General features: G+C 33.4%; 3 protein-coding genes across 9 annotated transcripts in view; 2 read left to right on the top strand and 1 right to left on the bottom strand.

The window, feature by feature from the left end:
- Positions 1–254: 254 nt before the first annotated feature.
- Positions 255–2,604, top strand: LOC119639424 (deoxynucleoside kinase). 7 transcript variants are annotated; one of them, XM_038036784.1, is made up of 6 exons: positions 328–402; positions 461–500; positions 834–1,032; positions 1,101–1,353; positions 2,029–2,177; positions 2,266–2,604. In XM_038036784.1, exons 1-6 carry the CDS (start codon positions 360–362, stop codon positions 2,407–2,409), a joined length of 828 nt encoding a protein of 275 aa, XP_037892712.1. In that variant the 5' UTR covers positions 328–359; the 3' UTR covers positions 2,410–2,604. The 7 variants fall into 7 exon arrangements, with proteins under 7 accessions (XP_037892718.1, XP_037892719.1, XP_037892713.1 ...); XM_038036790.1 differs by lacking the exons at positions 328–402; positions 461–500 and adding an exon at positions 255–307 and having other exon boundaries at positions 2,266–2,602; XM_038036791.1 differs by lacking the exons at positions 328–402; positions 461–500 and adding an exon at positions 298–314 and having other exon boundaries at positions 2,266–2,602.
- An 811-nt stretch (positions 2,605–3,415) lies between these two features.
- LOC119639572 (U1 small nuclear ribonucleoprotein C) lies at positions 3,416–4,127 on the bottom strand. The gene has a single exon (XM_038037029.1). It carries the CDS (start codon positions 4,070–4,072, stop codon positions 3,596–3,598), a length of 477 nt encoding a protein of 158 aa, XP_037892957.1. The 5' UTR covers positions 4,073–4,127; the 3' UTR covers positions 3,416–3,595.
- Positions 4,128–8,334: 4,207 nt separating this feature from the next.
- The window catches only part of LOC119639120, a 30,585-nt gene continuing 13,882 nt past the window's right edge, over positions 8,335–25,037 (top strand). Inside the window, exons 1-4 of the mRNA XM_038036339.1 lie at positions 8,335–9,247; positions 20,467–20,816; positions 23,529–23,836; positions 24,449–24,676. Coding sequence (XP_037892267.1) covers positions 8,401–9,247; positions 20,467–20,816; positions 23,529–23,836; positions 24,449–24,676 — 1,733 coding nt within the window. The 5' untranslated portion in view covers positions 8,335–8,400. The remainder of the gene's footprint in view (positions 9,248–20,466; positions 20,817–23,528; positions 23,837–24,448; positions 24,677–25,037) is intronic.

The following is a 25,037-nucleotide window of genomic DNA, read 5'->3' as shown; positions in this document are numbered from 1 at the left end:
TATAACTCTGCAACGTAAACCAATTAAAGGCGGAGTATTATATGAACAATATTCAAGTTTAGTCCTTAAAAAGGAAAAATAGAAAACTTAAACAATGTATTTTATTAGAGTAAACATTATAAATTAATAATAAAGCAAAAAGTGTTTGTATACAAGTTGTCCTCATTCAACATTCATTCATCTCATATTTATTTTCTTTCCCTTTCTTTGCTGGAAACACTCGGTCTAAGAACATTTGTAATTCTCCATTCCGTCAAGTGTTGAAATCTTCACGAATCTAACTGATATTAAAATCTCGTTTAAAATGGTATTTGGTGCTTACAAATCATCGATATCTATTAATTTTTCGGCGCGCTTTTATGTCTTTTTTTTTTTGTAAATCTTTTTATAAATACAATAAGTGTAATATTGCAGAATTGAGAAGCCTAATTTAATTAGAAATTAATTAATTCAATTACAGATTATAAAATAAAAACTAAATATTTCGCTCTTGTTGCCCAGTAAGTGGGAACTTCATCAGAAACTTTGTCCCGTTCCAGAAAATTTGCAAATAAACCTACTTGACAAGGACAGTTTTTTTTCTGATTGTCTATTTAATCCTATATCCTCATAGTCCGTTTACTATCTACCAAACTTTCGATAACACGGTTGTCACTAATTTCATCATTTCTTACTTGGCATATTTGTGTTTAAAAAATTATGTAAATTAATATTGGTCTAATCATTGAACTTTATTACACTTTTTATGGTATATTACACTTTATAGATAAAGAAATTTGTTGATAATGGAAGATCCTTTGTTAATAGTTCTTTACCTTTAAACCATTTTCTAGATCGCATGCAATCATGGCGTCTAATATTAAAGTTAAAAAATATGGTGCCGGCTGCCAACCTTTCACTGTTTTAATTGAAGGCAATATTGGCAGCGGCAAAACTACGTTCTTGAATCACTTTAAACAATTCGAAGATCAGGTTTGCTTAATAACTGAGCCCGTAGACAAATGGCGCAACCTGCAGGAGTTTAATTTGTTGGTATGTAGATGATATGGAAAATACATATATTGAGAAAGAATGTAATTATGTTGGTAATAAAAAATCAGAGTTTGATGTATTCGCAACCGGACAAATGGGCTATGCCGTTTCAATCTTATGTGAATTTGACGATGTTGCAAAGCCATACTATGCAAACCGATAAGCCTGTAAAATTAATGGAACGATCATTATATAGTTCCAAGTATTGTTTCGTTGAGAATTTGTATAAAAGCAAATTGATGGAACCTGCCATGTACCACATTCTGCAAGAATGGTATAAATTCATCGAGGAGTCAATACACATTCGGGCTGATTTAATAGGTAATTAAATACTGGAATTTTGATTTATACTCCTCGTTAAGAATACATGGATAAATTATATACTACTTTTCTCCTTATATCAATGAATATTTTTCAAGACAAAAACTTAAGTTTCACCTTATTGGACCTACTCAATACCAATTATAATAATCTAAATTATTGAATTTAATTCAATATTAATTATTAACAACGATAACATATTGGGTTAAAATCGTCGTTTATCTTAGGATTCTGAAAAGCAAATAGATTCGGTTGAAATTCAGGCAGCATTTCCGCACATATAAGCGGTCTCCTTTCTTTTTATAAATTGCAATGTGCTCAACTTCGATGCATTTACCTTTTCTGGATTCGTTCGTTCGTCTTATGGTTCTGAGGATAAATTGAATATATTCATTTTTATAATCGTTCGCTTAATGAGATTATAAGATACACTTATCTATGGTCTATTTTCGGATACGCGCTTTTTTGTTTCACATATTGTTGACAAAATCATTGTCTTTTTGGCTTAGCCTTATAAATAGATTTAGAATATTCTGGTTCGAATAGGTTTATCTCCTAACCTTCTGTTTAACCTCCCGGATATCGCATTCTAAACTTAGTGCACGTGTACGCACTTTAATTTGAGATTATCCAACATTTGTTTCAACTAAAATATCTAACAATTGTTTTTCTAAGTTTACCTGCGTACATCCCCAGACATCGTGCATAAACGCATACAGAAGAGGGCCCGTTCGGAAGAGAGTAGTATATCCTTAAAGTACTTACAAGAATTGCATGACTTACATGAAAATTGGCTAATGGCTAATCAGGGCTACAATTCAAAAGTAAGTGCGTAATTTTAATTGACATTCATTCATATATATATATATATATATATATATTTATTTTTTGAATTTGCGAATCAATTTTAAGGTCATTGTTTTAAATGCTGATTTGGACTTGGAACAAATTGGCACTGAGTACAAACGTTCTGAAAATCATATAATTAATGCTGCCTTTGCTCAACAACAGGCTGTGCTGGTCTCGCCTAGTAAAAGTCATTCCTTAGACGACTAATTAATATTCAGTCTACAAACTGCAGAAATTGTAAATATTAAATGAAATAATTGAAAAAGGAGAAGCTACGTATATGGAAGCCCCAATCATTGGAATAACAAGTACCTTTTCATCATTGCTGTGTAAAAACTCTTCTATATTAACAAAATAAGCTGTGGAAACAATCAACAATCAAATCTGAATCTTAAGTGTTTTGCGTCTATATTTTTATCTATCTCACAATATTAAATCCAAGAAAGCATGAAAGCAAATGTAGACTTTAATTAAATAAAATTCAACTGTATAAAAGACTCTTTTATATGAATTCAATTTTAAGAGCACAAAAACAAAAAAAAGGATATTCGAAGTCGTGACAAAGGTGCAAGTATTTGTAATCGAATGCTTGTAGTAATAGTAAGGCAGTCAAGATTTGATTTTAAGGGTCGTCAGAAAGATAAACTTGACAACTGCTATACATACGTACTTGTACAATGAATTCCTGCTTATAGACATTGACGTAGAAAATGGCGTGTCATCGTGTTGTTTGTTTTCAGAATCCTGCATGCTATGACTATTTCCGTCATACGTGCCAATTAAGGGAGACAATTGATTTTGAGCCACACTTTGGGATATTGAAAAGTTATACGGGACATATTTTGAAGTTTAAGAATTTGCTCTAATAACAACTACTTAGTTGCACGCAGATATGCAGTAAAGGTTAAACCGGAATGAACTAATTTTTCACAGAAATTAGTTAACCTTAATCTAAGTATAGTGTGTGTTTAAAGAAATAATAAACATTTCGATGAATTTCCTGTTGTTAACCAACCGTCATCCTGTCTTAAAATTTTACTTCTTTAAAAATGAATTCCAAAATTCATCTGCTTCTACAATAATCAATCTGAAATTATACTTGTTATATTATACTTTGTTATCGTCCATTACATATTTTATATATAGAAAAAGTTCCTGATCATCATAATCGTGTACATACTTAAAATTCTTCTTGAGCCACTAGATCTAGTGAGAAAACAAATGTTAACAATAGATCCGTGTCCAGTGTGCTTCGCTCCTTTTTTTCCTTTTTACTAAGAAATTTTGCTACTTTTATATCTTTGAAATAAGTTTTTTTTCCACTGAAAAGATTTTAAACTAATAATCAAATACTTTTTAACTATGTATACTTGTTAACATTTTTTATTTATTGCTATTTTGGAGGCGGGCCGTTAATAATAGTAGGCGGCCGGACACCTGCCAAGGTGCCTAATGGTGGTGGCGGACCCATCATAGGCCCCATAGGTCCCATGATCGGAGGAGGTGGTCTCATGCTCATCATAGGCGGCGGCATAGCTCCTGGCATCATCATTCCTGGTGGCATTCCTGGCGCTCCCGACAACCCCGGAGGAGGTATTATACCAGGCCTTGGTGGTGCTGCCATATTTGGGGGTATTGCTACTCCAGGTTTTGGTGGAACCCCACTGGTAAACGGATTCTGAGTAATTTTACCAGCTTTAAATGCGGCTGTAGTGGCATCGATTAAATGTTGCGCTTGTTCCTCCATCCATTTTTGGTAATAAAATTTAACGTTGTCGCGATGCTTTCGTCCTGTACAATGTGTTTTTCGCACCGACGGGGAATCGTGGGTTAAGTATGTGTCACAGTAGTCGCAATAATATTTCGGCATTCCCTAACTTTTTTTTTATTCTGTTGGAAAAGCTTATAAACAAATATTTAACCGTGTTTAATTATTGCAGCTGAAAATTATTTTGTTATTAAAGGTTACCATGATTTCACATTTTTGTTCGGACTAGTGATACAATAATATTAAGTCAACCATGATATGAAAAGGCATGCAAATAACAAGACAGCAGAGACAATGTTACACAACGGAATGAAATGATATCTAGTTGTATTCTATAATAGCAGAGGGACGAAATATTAGGCGTATTTTATGCGAAGTATGTTCTATTTATAGCAGCAGTTGCGTTTTTGAGATAAATAGAAATTAAAAAACAATTTTCATTGCCTTGTGTTTCATATAATCTATTCTCTACGATTAAAAGTTTCCCTGTTCCATGTTACGCTCCGTACGTTAGAATATTTCCTGCAACGTCCATTAAATTTTTTATTAGAGGGTTGGTGAATTTACTTTCCTTAATGACCTAACATAAATTAATCGACATTTTGCGATTTCGGCTATTTAGAAATAAATAAATAAATGAACGCTAATTAAGCTGATAGCATTCTAATGTAAATAAAGTGATAAATATTTCAAGATATAAATATTTCATGTTTTTTAAATATTTTCTTCTTGATGTAAGAGCAATAAAATAACTATACTTTCATTATTATTTTTACAAAGGAGATGATTATTTGCTTATTCAGTATAATTTTTATATATATAAATGTTATATAATTTTTAATAATTTTTACGTTCTTTTTTAAATGTTTTTATATACGCATTTCACGAAATTCTTGATAATCAACCATATATAAAAAGAAAAATTGCTTTAAGAAATAATACAAATACAACTTAACAATTTTAAGTTTTATTAATTCTTTTATTGAACTAGAAAAAATTATTCAATTAACTTTCTTCCCTACAACGCTTATAATATAATCCTATCATTCTTTTTAATTTTCCTTCATTTGTTATCTCTTAAATAATTTAAAGGATAAAAATTGATATAGAAATCCAATCGAAAGCTAGTTCTCTTATCCTAATAAAATTCTAATAAATATAATATAATAAAACAAATAAGAAGGAAAAAAAAAGCATGCACACAACCAGCATAGTGCCACACTTACCGGTACAGGACCGAATTGCAAATGAACGTCTAAGCCATCGCAAACATGCATAAGCTTGGCACCCGATAATAGTTAACAACAATTAACTTTCAACTCATCGTGACTTTTTAAGGTTAAGAGCTAATTTAAGTACGACACAGATCAATTACGCGCATTAAACAATGTTGCTTTAATGGACTTTAAAGAGTCCGATAATGAGAATAAGTGATAGACATCATTTAGGTTCTTGCAAACAATTCTGAGCGGGGTAAACAACTCATAATTATATTTACATTGACTAAGCTTAACCAAGATAAAGTGCCTAGAGAAGAAGTTGGGAACATTAAAGCTTATTTCACCAAGTAATGCAGGCGAGTCAATAGCATCATTTATTACTTTGATATTTTTTTTATTATTTTATTTATTGAAAACGCAAATACAAGAAATAGTATAATAAAAGTATTAAATTTTCAATCTCCTATGATATATTCTTTTATTCTACTTATGCTTAAATTCAAATCAAATGAGCTGTTAATTGAAATGAATTATATACTAAATTATATTAAAATATAAATTGAATTATATTGAATTATAAATTGAATATTTAATATTGAATTATTAAAACACGTATACCTGAAATTAAAATGTACATTCAAGAGCTTTTTTTATTTTATATTTTAAATAAATAAAAAATAATATTATAAAAAATGGACTTATTTATTCGAAAGATGAGATGTACGGTGGCTACCACACGGTATACTTTAATTGAATTTTCAGGTTCAACAATGCGCTAGCCTTTAGAAAAATACAATCCCGCATATTGGTATTTACTGGCAGTAATGAAGCGCATCTCAATACATGTCCTATATGAATGTATTGACAGAGAAATTGGGTGTTGTTCTAGGTGTTTGCTCTTTGGATAAATCATTGAGTTTGTTGTAGCAGGTTTGTGGACATTGCCGGTGGTCAATAGCCTTCGTTAGCCTTCATACTATATGTCTTTAAAGCATTTCTCTATGTAATAATGAATAGGCCACTGTATTTCATTATAGATGTGTCTTTGTAAATCGAATATATATTTTCAAGCATATAGTGCTTTCTAGAGATCATTAGCATGTAAACATCTCTCACCTGATGATCGCCATTCTTCAGAATAAAGCCTTTAAGGCTACCATCTTCAATCTTGTTATTTTACTAAACTGTATTGGACGGAAATCGGCCGATAAATTCGATAGTTAAGCCGCTCGAAACGGTATATATCACTAAATAAATCTATCGACCAACTTAGATCTTTAATTATAAAGACGACCCTTTCGAATATTTTAAGAGAAATTTGTTCCGTAAAAATCCCAATAAATGCACGTAGTCATATAAGACGTTCTACTCTCCAAGCTCTTTTATTTGGTACCCATATAGCTGCTAATATTAAGAAAAGAGTCTACCATATTCATTTTAGAATCAACTCATTTTTATGCAGATAATATATCTTCATTTGAGGAGTGCCAGATAGTTTTAAACATTCTGTCTTGTCTGCCTTATGATAAATAAGCATAAAACCTTAAAAAAGTGAAAAAAAACAAAATTTAATCTCCAATAACTTTGTGTGGGCACGGTCGACTTGTTCCATTTTTGCAAGAAAAGAGTAAACAGTTTTGTAAAGTAATTGTGGAATATTTCAGCTTTCTAACTTTAATAATTTCCGAGTAACGAGAAAAAACACAAAAATTTTTATTAAGAAAACCGGAGTTGAGTTGTGTTTACGCTCCACTGCGCGCTTCTGCTCTGACCAATTTGGATCACTTTTAACACCAATATGCGTGCAGAAGCTTCAAACGTTTCTATCAAATTTGATGTCTATATCTTCACTTTTGCGACCAGGACTGTGCCAATAACACACACCACACAGCCACATAGACGAACGGACATGGCTAAATTAACTCAGAAATTCAGGCTGATCAAGAATATACATACTTTATAGGGTCTCCGAGGCTTACTTTTGGGTGTTACATATAATCTAAAAAAACAAAATGAGTATACCACCGTCTTACAGTGGTGTGTATTAAAAGTTAAAAATTTTAAAAGAGAAAAAAATAAAAGGTTTTAAATTATACTCTTTCCCGAAATAAATAATAAAAATTATTTTTCAATTTGAAATGCTTTAAACGCGGTTTCTGTAAAATAGTAAAAAAAATTTTTCCCAACATTCGTGCAAGAATCAGGTGTTTAAGTCGTATAAACACAGATGTATTTTATGTCTTCTTCTTCTTCTGCTATTCAGCCAAACAATAACAGAAGATTTTATTACCATCTCTGTGCTTTATGAAGTTTTGTGAAACAATGTCGCATTTGAATTCTGTGTGTGAATTCGTGATTCGTTATTCGTTAAGTATTAGTGCAAGTATGAAGTGTGTAGTGAGAGCGGCGTTCTACTTTTATTGCTTTTGAGCAAATTTAAGCAGCTGTGTCAGCTTTTTAGTTCGTGCATAAAGAGAATTTGCATGGAAATAAAAAGATCTCGTTTCAGATAATTTATGAATGAAATATCTTTTTGAAATTGAAAAGTGCGGACATAATATAGCTTTATATATTTTTGTGCCTGTAAAATGCGAAGTACAAATAAAGGCGGAAGAAAGTAAACTGTATTAAAGTATTAAAGATGTTTAAAGAAATCAAGGCGATGGTTTAAGTAAAATCTAAATCAGGTTCTAAGTGCAAGATCGTCATCGTTGCATCGTCATTAATTAAAGGAATTTAGTTACCATTCAAATTGTGATACGTGAAGAAAAACCAGTAAATGTGAAGCGGAGACATAATACGAAAAGAATAAAAGAGCAAATAAAACGTAAAAGCGAGCAGTCTCTTATTTTACTCTTATGCGACGGGGAATCTACGGATGAGCGTATAAAGTGGTCATACCGGTTTTTATAATTTTTTTTGTTGCTATTGTTGTTGCCTTTTAGTAAGTTAATATTAAAAACAAATGTGTGTGTGCGCTTATATAGGTGTGAAAAATCTGTTATCTAGGCGTATATATGTTAGAGAAATATCTAATATAATAAACGATATTGAATTTTAAAGAAGGTGTATAATGGCATTAATATAAAAGGAAAAGGATAGTGATTATTTAAATTATGGTGCATTATTAAATTTAACAATAGTTGATAAAATACAAAATACATATATATAAATATACGTATTGCTATTTACGTATATAAATATTCAAAAATGCCATTTGTACAACGCGTAGTACAACCGGTACATATTGCCCAAGCTTGTAACTTTATATCCGCTTCCGGTAACAAAACAGCAAAATTCAATTGCATTGCCGACAAATGTCAACACAAGCATTACGCAAACAAAAAGCAGCCGTTGAATGAATTGCATCATGTAAAAGATTCCTCTGTTAATACCCGAGAAAGAAGTACCCGTGAGTCCATTGCTTTGACCGCGGAGACAGTTTCGTATAGGGTCAATGTGAAGAGTGGTGTACATTTGGAAGTGCAAGCAAACGATGCGCGTACTCCAGTAACCCAAGTCATTGTGCATGCAAACGGTGTAGAAACCCAAAGAATATCTCCACTTGATATAGATATCACCGACAATTCGAGCAATGCAATCATCAACAACAGCTGCTCCTCAAGCTGTTACCTAAACGCTAGCGACGCTACGAAGCATAACGTTTATTCGTCATTGTTTCCGACTCCTCAAATTCCTATTAAAAAATTGAAAGAACATGTAGAATTTTTATCCTCAGCAACATCACCGATTCGTTCACAACACACTTCATTTTCTCCGTCCGCAACAAAAGATTGCGTGAGTGGCATAGGTGCAATGTCGAAAAGCCGTTCTGCTGCAGTGATTGTTGCCGGACACGAATTCGATTCGATAAGCAATATCACCCTTAGCAATGCGTTACGTCAGCTGGCTTCTTTAGTGTTGATAGCCAGCGATATATTTGCAGACTTGCATAAAGAATTGCGGATTGTAGGTGAACGTGCACGAGTTGTTCAAAATAAAATTATTACGGTGGAACGGAACGTTAGTGATTATGACCCGAAAACGGTTACAGTTCGTAAGTGCTGCATTAAACACTGGTACCCTAGTAGTACCTTAGTATTATAAATTCTTTCCTCTTCAGTTCATCTTATGTTACGTAGGAGCAAGAAATTAGCACATACAATGTTGACCAGTAATAAGACAGTGAAAAGCATTGACGTAATTGTATTCACACAAAGTAGCTTTTAAAGTGTGTTTTTTTATTTGTATCGCTTATCTTCCAAAGCAATTTGTTATACGGGTTTTTAACAAGCATTGATGGTAAACAATAAAGCGTTTTCTTTTTTATTTTTTCATCGCCAGAGTTTTAACTTGCTAAAAACAGTTTGATGAATTTTCTAAAAAATGAAGTCATATAATTGATTAGCAAAAAAATGATGAAGAAGATGATAAGAAAGCAATAAGAATGGGCGAAGAAGCATAAGCTCCAGCAGTCCCATTATCGTAGATGAATTACATGTTTGCATTCAGCATCTTTGTTTTGCAGTGTTATTGTAATGCCGTCGATGGATCGATAAATATTTCAGAAACTTACCATTCGAAAGAAAAATCGTGTATATTACGTTCCTTAGAAAATTTGGACATTTCAAGTTACAGGTCATGCTTCCTTAAAAACAGAATTTTCAGGACTTGTGCAAGATAAGCACTTTAATACGAAAGCTTCGTTCCAAACGGTTTATAAGCTATGGCTGAACATTGCAAAATTGTCATTTCTCCACGAGATTACGTGAGTAATTTCCTGCCTTTAAATTGAAATTTTCTCGTGGAAAACACCTTATGTATTTTCTGTTGCAATCTTCGAATAATAACATAATATCGAGAGCATTCGATTAAAGTTTTGTTTATTTGATCAAATGCAATTAGTTTCTTAACTATTTCAAAAGCTGACGGTCTCTTAAATGTTTCAATGAGCAAAAACTAGCATTAATTCGTCTGCTCGCCGAACACGGCAATTAAAGCATTAGGCATTGTTTTATTTCATTGAAATGAACGGTTACTTTTTGAAACTCAGAATATTAAAATGGCACATTTTATTGCATACTATGGCAATCTTCAAAATTTCTGTTAAGTAAAATGCGCAATATTCGGTCTCTGTTTAGGCTTTCAGTCAGGCTTTCAACTATTTTCAGCGATTGCATGAAGTTCCTTAAATATTAGAATATAAAATGCTTCCGATTCCAATTTTATGATTAAATGAAATTTAAATCTGACGCTTCTATTTTTTGGCTGCGTAGCGATAGGAATTATTTATACTTTGTTTTTCATTTTATGTGCAAGTTGCATATGAAGACAGAATATCCATAGCCCAATTTTTCTCTTTTCAATCAGCTGAATGTATCTCTCCTTAAATTCAATTGCCCGACAATACACACAAATGTTACAATGTCATAAATGTTAGTGCTCAGTCATAATAAGATTTAATTGTATAAGCATTATTAAAACTATTGCTGTAATTAACGTACTGTTGAGAAGTTGAGTGTACGCGTATAAAGAAGGAAAGGAAAGAGAATTTTGTCAATATACACTCTCGTGTGAATGTAACTGTATCAGATGTCTCATCTTTGTGCGTTAAATTTTGAGGAAATTTGTGCATGCTACGGTGGTTTTAATCCATGTCGAGCAGTGAAATTTTAACTTTTTTCCATAGAAAGCAGTTTTACGTTAGTGAATTCCTTAAAAATGTAGCCCGCTTGAAGTCAATAACAAATTTGTTTGTTTATTTATATCTACTTGAATTCTCAATGCTTTTATTTATTCAATCTCATGACCTAGAGCACCGTTACCGTTTCTCTTTACTAGGTAATACAACGTTTTTTCTTATCTGTACAATGATAAATCAAAATTATTGCCTCGCATAGTCAGTCAGTGTGTGTTAAAACATTATTTAAAATTGGCGAAAACAATTTTTCCCTCTCCGAAGTTTTTAGTTTGTTTCAAAACACTCTGCCCGTGATCGACCGTTTGTTTTTTATAACCCGTCTTTCTCGGCTTTAAAAATCCTTGTTGTTATTAGGCGCCAAACCTGCATTCGCTGATGGACATTGGATAATTTTTTAATGCTTCAAAAGCAACATGTTCGTGCGAATATTTGAAAGATTGTATTGATCTAAGGAACTATAAATTGCCAGGCATAGGGAGCTTCGTCGGAAGAAACGAACTTATTAGTGAGTTTTATTGGAAAATGCATTCAGTCAGCTTTGGTTCATTTCCGGACGCTTAGCCATATACCCATGATTCGTAATGAAATGAGTTGTTTTATTTTGTAGAATCTGCCTATAAGTTTGCTGGCTCTGTTACAATAAATTTGAAAATTGAATATTTCCTAAAAATAAATAGTTTAGCGTCAAATGATACATTCAGATGGTTTTATTTTCACGGCATCGTTATTTTCCGTAGGTGCTCCTCTGCTTGGGTATATATGATTATAGCATTTTCTCTTTAAGAAAGCAAACGTATACATTTGTCAACAAGCCTAAGCATATTTATATCTATTTCCCATAGAAACTGATATTTTTGCTGAAAATGCATATTCAACCGTCTTAAGCAGCCCCTCTGACGATAAGGGTGAGAGTTAACTTTCATACAATGTAATTATTGTTGTCATTGCAGGGGTAATAAGTGAAACCAGAGAAACCTTATTGTAGACCTTGTAATGCTTTTCATTTACATTTTTTACGTGCGCACTTCACACTCCCCACTAAACCATTAAAAGAAGATGCGTATGTGATGTTCCTTAAGGATACTTGTGTATGTTTCAGGCCCGTAGCATAGCTTTTAACTTCAGGAGTAATTCTTCCTTGTCAAGTTTAATAATTTCCTTCGCTGTCGACCTTTTCTAATAAATTTTTATAATCGGAAAAATACCATTTGGCATCACTTTGTGAATACAATAAAAATTTTTTTTTAATTATTAGAAACAATAATTCTCACTCTATTTTTTGTGCTGTTATCGATTTCCTGTTTTTTTTTTGTTATTTTAAGAAAAAAATCGGCTCAATTATCCGCATAATATAAGACATTAAAAGAAAGTATTTCTCTGCATACAACGACGGCGAGAGATCTCACTTATTGGTCGCCAGGAAAATTTTCCCTCTTACCTCTTCAATTGTTACTTAAAATTGGAAGAGCACTATATTGATTCGTCTATGGTCGCATTGTTTGTGAGTTTATAACGCTTTTGAAAATATCTGCAAAATGCTTGTGCTTAGGAGCCTTACTTGACTCAGCGAAGCATTTATAGACGTGGATTGGAATTAATTCCAAGTGTACTAATTTTTTCTTAAATTAATTCGTAAACTAAAAAAAAAAAAATTTAAATGTGTCGTTTTGTTCTTACCGAGCTGTCTGTCGTCTATCTCTCAAACACCTCAGACCAGCAAAAGAAGACTCTCCCGGTGACCGTACGGCTCTCAAACTTGATGTAGACGTTAGTTAAATCTTAACAAAGAAAGCTTTCAATTCTTATTGCTATTGCGTACGATTCTTGCGGTAAAAATCTTTACATATCGACTCACAGACTGGCAAGAATGAAAGGCATCAATTTCCTAAAAACGAAAAGAAGCATTTTTCAAGTGGACGATGACAGCGAAGGACAAAAATAGATAATGTACACAATTGACGGAAAAATTTTCTATTTATATATATTGTTTCTTAAGATATAGTCTTTCTCGTAACAAAATAATACCAACGTATACTAAAACAAGAAAATTATATTTGATTATGGCCGAATTTTTTATATCGAGCACCTTCGTGTTAAAGGAGAATAAGCAAATACTTGTGCTGCACTTTGCGAACAATGACCAAAATACCAAGCAAAGGTTTTCTCATCTTGTGGCGTAGTATGAGCGTGCCCTTTGACCAAAATTTAAAGCTGGTGTCTTCTTTTTACCACGCACATTATGCAGACTGATGGACACAGACCGAGATACATTGCCCTGCTTAAGTGGAATCGGAATTACAATAATACATACAATAATACAAATATTTTATGGAGTTTTGAAAAATTTTCTCTGGTTGTTGCAAAAATTATGACATGTTGAGCACGCCAACATGTCATAACATGTATCGGGGTTAATGTGAAAATATATAAATTTCAACTCGTCTTAAATGGTTTAAGATAAAATAAAGAATATCGTGTATATCATAAATTAAGATGGGTATGGAAAGGACATAAAGCATACATGCATCGCATTGAATTCGAAAAGCGGTTTTGTGTTGATTGAAATTTCGTCAGATATTTGAAGCGTATTTAAAAGTATTTGAACAATTGTTAATAAAGAAAAATTAATCAAATTTCGTCATTCTAGGTTTAAAGCCAAATGCGTTGCAACCGCTTTCAATACGTAAGAGCACAAGAGCGCTGCTCAATGTTGAAGTTTATATTATTAAAGATGATTAATAAAGAAAGAGGATATTTCTAAAACGAGAATATATCTCAAACCTTAAAAATTTCCGAGATATGCAATTTCAGACATAAGAGAAGATGATCGCTTCAGGCATAAATATTTTCGCATATTCTCTTGCTTTTCGGAAGGGTTCAGTTTCCAATAAATTCATTGTTTTTTTTTTTTGTTTTAAGAGGTAAAGAGAAAGAGAGAGTAAGGAAAGCTTCTTTGAGACTGGTAATTATCTCCACGAAATCTTTTTCCATTTTAGAAATAAATGCTAGAGTTACAGCTAATGCTAAATATATCTTCTCCACGCTGGCTTTAGCAGATGAAGAGCTGGACTTACTATCCTCTTGTATTTATATGCATATATAACATATACAACACAAGAGAGGCAAATGCAAAAATTAATTGATTTTACATATCGACATATTTTCGATGATTAATATTCCATTTGATGTTTGAAGTAAACAGTTAACGGTTCAGAAAAAATATTATAAAATCTAATACCTTAACCGCGCTAGTCAATATGCAAACATAAATTGAGTATCCTCATATGTATATATATATAGAAATTGTCGTATAAGAATATTAAAATGGTCGACGTGTGGTCCTTGTAAAACCGCCACTTTTAATTTATTTATTTTTTTTTGCATTTGATGCTCTTAACTTGCTTATTGCACTTTTTCAACACTATACTGCGACTCACTCTGTGAAAGCAAAAACGCCTCAATTTTTTATGTTTAAACAGTGCATAAGTTAAAGAATATAAACGAATATTTTTCGAGAAAAACTAAAAATTACCTTTGTTTCAACCCACCTCGTATGCAGTTGTTTTCTTCCTCATTGATTCGCGAAAATGTACCCATCAGTCATTTCTTAGAACATTACGTCAGGTCCAGATTTATTCAGTTTTACCTCAGCTATTTTAAATTAACCAAAAAGTATTGTTTTATATTGGTTACGCAAAAAAAATGGTTTATTAGGTGAGTGTTTACATATATTTATAACCTCGCGTGCGTTCAATCGATTGGGCGTAGTTTTTTTTTTTTTACCTTCTACCGAACAATTTTGTTGCTCGTAGGCAGGTGTATTAAGGATTGTGCAAACTATTTAACGGCAGATTCTGCTTCGCATGTATTAAGCAGTTGGCTGACGCACGGGTCATTTCTGTAAATAATTTTGAAAAATATGTGAATTGCTGAACATGGCAAAAACTGAAACATCCTCTATATCCTAAATATCTAAAACACAACAAGTTATTAATAAAGCAGAGAAATTGCTCTTTCTGTTCTTGTATTCATTACTATACCATATGTAAGACGGCGGTATATCTAGTTTGTTTTTTTCCGTAACGTACGTAACACCCAAGAGGAAGCTTTGGAGACTCTATAAAATATTCTTGATCTGCGTGAAATTTTGAGTTCATTTAGCCATGTCTCTCTGTTTGTGTGGTGAGTGTTGGTGGCACACTCCTCGTCGCAAAAATGAAAATATTGGCTTCAAAATCGGTAGAAACATTGGACGTTTCTGCGCGTAGGTTGTTATTGAAAATGGGCCAAATTGGTGAAAGAAGAAGTGCGTAGTGGAACGTGAACTGAACGCAAGTCCGTTTTTTTCTAACGAAAATTGCGAAACAATGCAAAAAGCATACCGGTTGATATGCGAGAGTCGTCTCCCGCATTTGGCTTTATTTGAAAAATAATTAATATAATGTTTGGTGAATTGAGCCAAGAACATACGTAAATATATGATTTGTTTAAACAAAGTTACAATCTAACGGTCATTTAGAAAGTGCATTCCTTGGAGTCCTCACTGTGCACGTATACATAAAGTCGAAGCTATAAAAGTAACTGCACTGAATTCATGGTTAACATTCATGTTGGAACCAAGGAATTATTGCCATAATAATGAACGCCATAAATAGAATAAAGCAAGCAGATGACTTTCAAGCTATCAATGAGAATGTTTATTAAATACACTTGTTCGCGTTTACAAGTTGCAAGTTTTCAAATAAGAATTGAGAATTCTTTATTTGTTTACATTCCTAGTTATTTATCTCTTGTCCTTACAATGAAACACAAGACAAATGATTTTAACACAAAAAGTATTACCAAAGTATTACCAAAGTATTCAAAGTAAAAAGAAAGTTTGAAAAATTATTTATTAGAAAGAGTAGCGCAACTACATTTCGAATTGCATTTTATAAAGTTCTGTCATCGCTTTTCAGCATTATGATGCAATTGCATTGGAAATATGTTACTATACTGTAGAGCTTATTAACCAGCACTTGTTTCTCAGAATCTTAAGTGCACATTTATTTGAGCTTAAAAGTGCATGTATTCACATTTATGTTGAAATGCGAAAATATGTATAGATGAGTGTGCCTGTGAACACAAAGTTTACGTTCGTTCATTAGACAAACGTGAAAAAGTAAACAGTCGCGACTTTAATGTCTTCTTTTGTCTCGACTTTACCAACGTATGGTTAATAATATGGCCCAAAATTTCAAAGTTTTCTTAAAGTGATTAGATGAGAAGAATGCTTCGCTCATTTTTGAAAAGATATTCATGGAAGTTAAAAGTTGAAGATATTGATTGCATAGCTCCATTTTTCAGAGTGTACTACTTTCGCATAGGAGAAGCGTTTGAAAATGCTGTAGAAAAATGTCTCCACCTTTTCGAGGCAAAAAGATTTACGAAGCAAATGAGGGTTGGAAGCTTTAGATATAACGTAATCGTGTCCTCGCATTCATATTTCGAGAATTATTTCCCAAATGCATTTTGATACAAATGTTGCAATTATTTATGCGTTACAAAGAAATTTAATTTACTTTGCTGGATCTATATTTGCGCTTAAGGCATTTCATCTAGAGAGCTGCATTGACAAAATCTGTCTACTATTTGCTCAAAGCATGTCGAGGGGTTTTTGAAATTTCCCCCTTTGCTAAATGTTTATAATAAGCATTTTTGGTTCCTACTCTCTTCTAAAGACATAAGTTTTACTTGACCTTTATTGGTTGTACGTACGGCAGAGGCACATTTCGTGCTATTGTGCAATTCTTGGACTTAGCAAGAACTGCAGTTTGGATGGGGTGCAGCAACAATCGTACAGTTAAGTTAAAAATGTTTTGATCTCAATAAATTTTCGAAGATAAATTGGCTGGTAACATGGCTTGTCCAGAACGCAACACGGACATTATTTTCACCCTTATGTATAATCAAACGCAGGAACGTTCAGTCACAATGGATTATTACGAGATAAATTAAATTTATAATATCTCCTACCAGAGGAGAGATTGTTCCCGGCCCGGCTCAGAGCAAGTAATTCGAACCGATTTCGTTGACTGTACGCTAAACTTTCTTGTAGACAATTTTGATCGAGTTTACTTAGGTCTGAAAGAGGAGATAAATCTCTTTCCTTAATATTAAATACGAATACGATTTTCTCATTTAAAACATGCAAAGTAGGAATGTGATGAATGATGAGTGATGAGTTGACGTTTTATAAAATAGTGCAAAGTTTGTTTGTTCAATTATTGAATATTTTGTTAAATTTTGTCTTATTTCTTTTTGTCTGGAAGTATTAAATACTCTGCTGGATGACGTTTTAAAAATTTCCGGTTTCACTATTTTGAACGCATTGGACACTAGAACTCAGTGCTATTTTACTTGTTTAGTCACTTTTATATCCATAAACTAATGATGGGGACATCTTAGACATCCGTCCTTGTATCTGTAACAGTCCAAAATATATATGTCGCGCTCTCTTATCTCTAATATAATCGTAATGCAAAACCAATTTAATTTTCTCCATTTGCCCATCTATACAATAATAATCGATAGTTTTTGTTTTAAAACTTTCGGACAGAAAGAGGCAAAAGCGCTTTTCGCTGCTGTTAAAAAATTCTAACATAATTCTTCTTCAGTTAGCGCTCTAAGAAGCCCCTATGTAAATCCAGTCGACTTAACCTCTGCCCATCCCGGATATATAATTTTATTATTTTTAATTATGTAATAAGTCACGAGAGTTTTCTAAAAATAGTTTAGTTGTCTTGCTGTGGCTTTGAACATAAATTCTTCATAAACGAAGATAATAGAAAATGAACTCTCCGGCCTGTCACATTCGTACTTCCTTGTACAAACGAGAAATTAATAAAAATAGAAATATAAAAAGTGATGAAGGCTGTAGTTCTTGGATGACAGTTCCACTGATGCTTTTTTTGTATGCTCGTGTTCATGTACTTAGATTAGTTAGCAAAATATACAAACGTAGGCACAACCTCACATAGCCTAACTAGATTTAGATTTCACTATATTCTTGTCTCAAATTTTTTTTATTAATCCCTTACGGTGAACTGTACAACCCAGTTAAATCGGTTCCTCAATTAGCCCAGAAAGCAAGATCAAAATAGAACGATATATGAATATACGCAAATACACCATTTTTCAATAGGGATCGCTACCAAATTATTTATGGATTTTCGTAAGTTCACATCTCTTTCGGAAAGTTGATTGAAGCGCGCAATAATTTACATAAACATACATTTCAGGTGTATGGTTGGGGGACGAACGACAGCAAATAGTTAAATAGAACGATAACATGGGTGCTTAGTGTGTGAGGGACGCAAGCATGATCCTAAGGGGCATACACAATCACTCTCTGAAGCGATTTAAGCCTGTTCGTTTGTCCGTTCGCCTGATTCTTTTGTTTTCTTATGCTCGACTTGCAGGTCGCAAATTTTGAGATATTTTGATACCATTTGGTCCAAGATCCAATGCTATTGAAGATGCTTGGGATTAGAGCACTTTTTCGAGCACTTCAAATGCAACATCTGATTTTGAAAAAATAACTATATGAATAACCGGGTTAAACAGTTCGGTGTAGGGTATTTAATGGTGGGGGTGGCCCGTTATAGTGCTTTTACTTGATTTTTTTTTACCTTGATTACTTTTCCAATTGATTTGTATAGATTAGTTTTAGTATCATTTATAATCTTCTCTCAATTATTCATAATCTGTGTAGTAGCAATAATTAATTATTGAATAACAAAGCGGACGTGCGATGATAATGTTTTATCGATTGGGGATTTCTTTTTAATCGAAAGTGTTTTTATTTCAAGTGCTTTGTTCATGTTTCGAATGAACGTTTTCATTCAGTGCTATAGACAAGAGAAAGTTTTATTCTCGTTCTTCTACGAAGAAAGACTACGTAGATACGTTTCGGGCAAATAACCAATGTAAGAATAAATTTGGCATATTTCCCTTTAAATTTGTGGTGATATATGATTGTGTGTTTGGGCGCATCTGGCTTACATCACTTCACTGAAATAAGAATTTCCTTACCGCACATCATAGAAATAGCGCATGCATCTATAAATATTTTGGGATGAACGTTCTTCATATGTAATGATAATGACATAAGTAGAATAAAGATCAAGAATTTGTACGATGGCAATGCCAATGATCGCGATACGAATTGTCGCAGCAGTCGTTGCCTTTTAAATAAACAACGATCACTCTGCACTTCAGGCACACTCGTGTATGGTTGAATTTAGGTTTCTATCTAACATTAGCTTTTAAATATAATTGATATTGTGTTTGTTTGTATAAGGCGTGAAGCAAAATTTGTCCTATGTTTGCATGTCATATCATATTCAGAAATACGCATTAGATTTCCTACACAGAATGTATGCGTTCTCTGTCAAAATTAGATTTTCTTCGATTTAACAACGATTGCCGAACAGTTCGTTTAGTCTGCTTGTTGTCTGATCTGTTGTTTAAATACTTAGCTTCGCGAACATTCAGACAGAGGACTTGAATCAGAAATCTTAGTTAATAATCACTGATCAAATTCAGATGTGAGCCTACTCTGCAAGCAATTTTCGGAAAAAGTTGTATGAAGAAGAGCAGAGTTCTTTCTTAGGCACACTCTTACAACTAAAGCAATAGCATTCGCTTTCCTTTCCTTTGGATGCTCCAGCGTGGAGTCTTCCTCGTCCTAGTTAAATTCTATTTCTATCCTGCTTTCATAGAAATCGATAGGTGTTTTACCACATTTCTAGAATGCATTCTTAGTCTTGCCTTTTGCAGACCTGGCCCGGTGTAAGAACTTTGTTTATATACAAAACAATAAAACTGGGGGTATTAAAAACCGTGACTGAGCCAAATACAACGTTAAACCTTGCGTAATTCTTGACGATTTTAGCACATGGTCAAAAACTGTGAAAAGCGACCGTGTACAAGCCCACATGATCCAAAAGACAATTCGATTAATTTTTCACAGTTGGACCAACAACTGATTTTGTTTTCATTTGGGTTAACAAATAATTAGTCTTACAAAAATGGTCGAAGAGCACTTTTTAGACCCACACCGATTGAGGGTGTTATGCTCGTTTTATTAAAACGTTTGCAACAGCCGGAAGAGAGGTTCGGAGATCACACAGAATATATATGTCCTTCATCACCGTTAAATTCCAAACCGATTTCAGCATTTCCGTTCAGTCCGTTTTCCCGTTTATTTGTTTATTTAACTGTGGTGAACATCTTCCTTGTCGGCAAAAACATTCACAGTTATTGCAAGCGTGTTGAAATCGAGAGAGAGAATGGGTCACATCGTTCAAATTACAGGCACCCTGTAAAACGTAAAGTGAGAACACTTCTGCTTGCCAAATCATGGGCGTGTTGTCCATCACCCATCGACAGCAACAGCAAATATTTGTGTATTCTATTTTAGTATAAAGGCGGTGGGTCCAAAGGGTTCGGACACAGCGAGATATAATATTTTTACTTGTTAATTTTAACTTTAATAAATGGTAATGAAAAATCATCTTCCCGTTTCACAATAGCGGAAAGTGACCTTTTAACAATCGCACAACGTAAAACGCATTACGAATGTAACAAATCATATCACAAGGAGCTCTTCACAATCGACACGCGGCCATGCAGCGTATATCTACTGTACGAAGAAGCTGGAAAAGTTACGCAAAGTTTCGACACACAGCCTTCGCAAACTTCGGAACATTCACTTTTTACGGGTTTATCGGGCCTTGCAAGTGGTCATGTAATCGATATTGAATCGACATGTATTCGAGACATAAACAGCTCTGTTTTTGGAAACGATGTTTTTTCGCACTCATCTTTTCGTGCGAATAAGATATCCAAAATGCGCTTTGACGCGGACATTGAGATAAGATTGGTAAGTCTTTTATTGATAATACAAAACATGTACGTATTTAAATTTGAACTCGCAACACATGCCACATATAAAAGCCGCCCGTTTTCATGCGAATTTGTGTCTTGTGTAATTTCGTCATCGTATATATTCGATATAAAAACCGAAATCAAGTTTAAAGGTAAATTTGGGGGTATATTCCACAGCTTTAAAGAATCGTGTAAGATGAAAAATCTCTAAATATTTTCCCAAAAAGAACGTTCAAAAAAGTAATATTGAAATAAAAATAATTTTTTTTTACTACAAAAAAAACAATTTTGTGCACAGGAGAAAGCAATTCCTTAAATAATATAACTATATAAGTATACGCCCTAATAGAACAAGTTGCTGACAAGGTCAAATTTAGAATAAAAAAACGTTTTTCTACCGCATTGCTTCCAGATGGAGTAAAGAAAGACCGTGTAAAAAAAAGTTGCGTGTATATATAAAAATCTTCATACACGCAAGTTATTTTTTCTTGTTTTCACTGGTGAACCGCGTTACTGTAAAACGGAGTGAAGAAAGACCGTGTAAAAAAAGTTGCATGTATATATGAAAGTCCTCATATACGTTTTATTGGCAATTAAAAAATCTGATGCAATAGTCTTTTTATTTTTTACTCCTGAGCGCTTTCTTCCCTTTTCTGATCAAATTGAAAAACTTTCAATAGAAGATAAATTTTCGTACAAATTGATGTCTAGCAGTATCGAGATTAGAATTTAAAATTTTTTTGCAAGAATGATCCGTATGGCTTTCCGGAGCACAATTACATTTTTATATGTTTTCGGTTGTTCAGTAAAAATTCAACCAATGACATTTGAACAATTATGTTTTTTGTCCATCTTATTAATGCGTCTTAAATTGAAAAGGATGATTTTTAGTTTGAAATGCCTTTGCGATTAACATTACATTGAATAACTAACTATTCACATCGGACAACACCGTTGTAATTTCTAATTTAGTTCATTCGCAGGCAATTTTCGGGGAAAATTATGATATATTTCACGTGTGCCATTTTCGACTTTTTAACGTTGGTTATGGAGATCCGCTCCTTTGACGTAGCTGTTGGCCGTTTCAGCTCTCTGTTTAAACGTACGCCACAACACGTATCTTTCAAGTCCGGTTTTTTTTTTATTCACTTTTTTTTTATACATATAATTTGCACAAAATGTTAATAGACTAATTATAAGTTGTTCTAATCGACTGTGATAATTAATTTTCGATCCTCTAATTCTATAATCAGGAAGATGTATTGTTGCACATTGTACTCGTGTCGGCCATTCCATTGCTTAATAAATAGTACAGGCAAGACTCCTATAAGACGATTAATCCCGCGTTATATGGAAACCGTATTATGTTAATCCTCAGAATTGAGCCAATTCAGGGAAATCATTTTGCGGAACCCGATTTAAGAGAAGCATAGAATTAAGGCAAATCAAATTAAATTGTACCGCGCATGTAAGAAAGTCATAGTTAATACATATGAATGAATAAATGAACGGGTGCCGCTTCATAGAAAATCTCAGGAATAAAAAATTTAAAGAAAGCAAAGTCGTATTCTTTGCGCATTTCTACGGACAAGTCCTTGGGAATTGGAATGTGGAGTGGCTCATATGCGCCAACACCGAACAATTGCGGCCATAGACAGATTTTTCAAGCCATTTGAGCGCTGGTGGGTATGCGCCCTTAGAGAGAAGGCATTACAAGATAATTGCCCTAAATATCTTTTCCCGTTTTATGGAAATTGTTTTGCAAAAGCACCGCGTTATGAGAAACTTAACTGTGTATGTTGGCTCAGTGAGAGTGTTCTGGTTAGTAAAGCTAAGATTTATGATTGCAGTATTTTGAGAACTATTATTACCTCGGCTACTGCTGGCGCAATGCTGCTGTGGACATACGAATGTAAATCTTGTCGGAGATTCGTGAAATGTGCCCCGAAGTAGAATATTTCATGATTTCAATGTATACAATTGCTTTAATGCGTATACTACATTAATTTTATACTAATGGTTCTGCCATATTTACATTCAAAAAATACGTAATAACAGATTTGAAAGGTCATCTGTTATTATGCACACGTATGTTTCTCAAAAAGAAAGAAAAAAGTCAGTTGCCGTAAGAGATAATAGAGAAAAAAAGACAAAATGTGTGAAGAGTTAGGTTTAAGAAAGTTGGTAAAAAAGATGGGCATACAATGTTGTATGAAGTGTGGTTGCATATATTGGATGGGTGTACGTGCAGATCGGCTTAATATCGACTATAAATGTGAACTCTCTTGATTTGACTTAATTTGATATTTCAATTGTCAGTAACAATGCCGAAATTAAATGAGTCTAAAGTGTTGAGATGAGAACAATTTTTATTCGTTAGTGATTTTTATTTCCTTTTAATTAATTCGGCATTCTATGGTTAAGATCCTCCTTAAGTCAAAGTCTTACTTAATTAGGCGAACGTCATTCTTTTGAAACGTCAGGTATCTTATTGATAGCTTGCCTATCCTCTTTGAGCTTTAATTATTCAAAACACAGATCTCTACCTATACTTGAGAACATTGGATTATCGTTTATAGGAAAACATACATACGTTTATTAGCGTGTGAATCGCATCGCACAGATATTATATTTTGAAAATCTTTTGTAAATGGTTGAGAAAATTTTTTATTGATTTTACAATATCATCTTTTAAATACATTTCCAGCCTGCAGCTATAGAAGATTTGCGCAAGTGGACATCCACAGAAGCTGTTGGAGATGTGACTGTCACTCCAGATTGTATACATCATGTTGATGCTTTATCTGACGCATCTTTTCTAATTGGTGAAAATGCTTCACCGTCTCTGGCGCCATCTCCGTCCATACCTTCCGCAGATGCGGCTGATGCCATTTCAACCATTAATATCAACCATGCCATGAATATAAACAACTTACCGAACGACAATAACAAAGATGTGCCCTTAAATCATCGATTGCCTTCACCGGAAGAGCAAAGTAAAATTATTGCTCTGAAGTAAGTTTACGATACGTCAAAAAGTTGTAACATCCAAATCTAATCAAATCATCTAAATCAAAGTCAAATTGTTGAAAAGATTGTCTAACTAAATTGAGGCTACCCTCTTAGCCGATCGGGCTTAGGATTTCTCTCACTAACTAATAAAGGGATTAAAATCAAATCGAATGATAATACGTTCTGGTAATATATACTAGGTAGGGATTGAGTTTTTCATGCCTAAGATGTGTTTCACAGTGTGGCAGATATAGGTGTTCACAAAAGACTTTCTGTTTTCCTCTCAATTGAATCTGGGAAATGCCTTGTACCTCTTGATCGCATTTTGTACCGATTATAACAAATCGTAGTGAGGAAGGCAATAGACGTTTAATTTTTCGCGCAAGTGGTTCTTTTGGATAATTAACAAACGCGTTGCAATGTTTCCTTTCAATAATGTTTTAAATACAAGTGTTTAGTTTTGCTTTGAAAAAGTTTGGCTTTCATCAGTAAATTATATTCATTTAAAAATGGCGCATTTTGTTAGCACCTTTCCCAGTTGATCGGTTAATTCTATCACGTTTTAAAAAAACCCAACAATATAAATGATTTAATTCGAGTAATTAATAACTTTAGGTATCCCGCCGAAGTCATCACTGTGGACGTTTCGGGAAAACGTTTTCAGCGTATGTGTATGGCTCGAAAATCTACGACTAGCTGCATTTCTAATGTACCAAACACAAACAATCTTGACAGTGAAGTGCAAACGGTGACTCGTCGATCACGTTCCCGAAGAGCACGTGGTAAACGAAGAAACACTATAGCAGGCACTGACCAAAAGGAGATACAAGATGCAGCGAATGGGTACGTAATGGAAAAAAGTTGCATTCAACTCGTCTTCATTGTTGCATTTTCATGCAATTATAACTATGTGTCATAAATAATGTCCTTACCTATGTAAATGTGATAAGTATGTAATAAGTTTAAAGAAAGTATATAAATCTACAGATAAATGCATCTATATATTTATGGCTGTCTACTGTATGTATATCGTGCATCAATATGAATTTTTTCAAATGTTTTATGTAAACTTGCAATATGACACGTTTGTGCAGGAGTTAACTTTGTAAGTAATGCACACTATTATGCACTTCACTTAAGGATCAGTGTACACAGTTTCCTTGTTGCTATCAGTGCGTGAACGTTCCTAGTATTTAACGAGGCC

The sequence above is a fragment of the Glossina fuscipes genome, unplaced genomic scaffold, assembly GCF_014805625.2.
Source record: "Glossina fuscipes isolate IAEA_lab_2018 unplaced genomic scaffold, Yale_Gfus_2 112, whole genome shotgun sequence".
Classification (NCBI taxonomy): Eukaryota; Metazoa; Arthropoda; class Insecta; order Diptera; family Glossinidae; genus Glossina; species Glossina fuscipes.
This window is presented reverse-complemented; position numbering and strand designations above follow the sequence as displayed.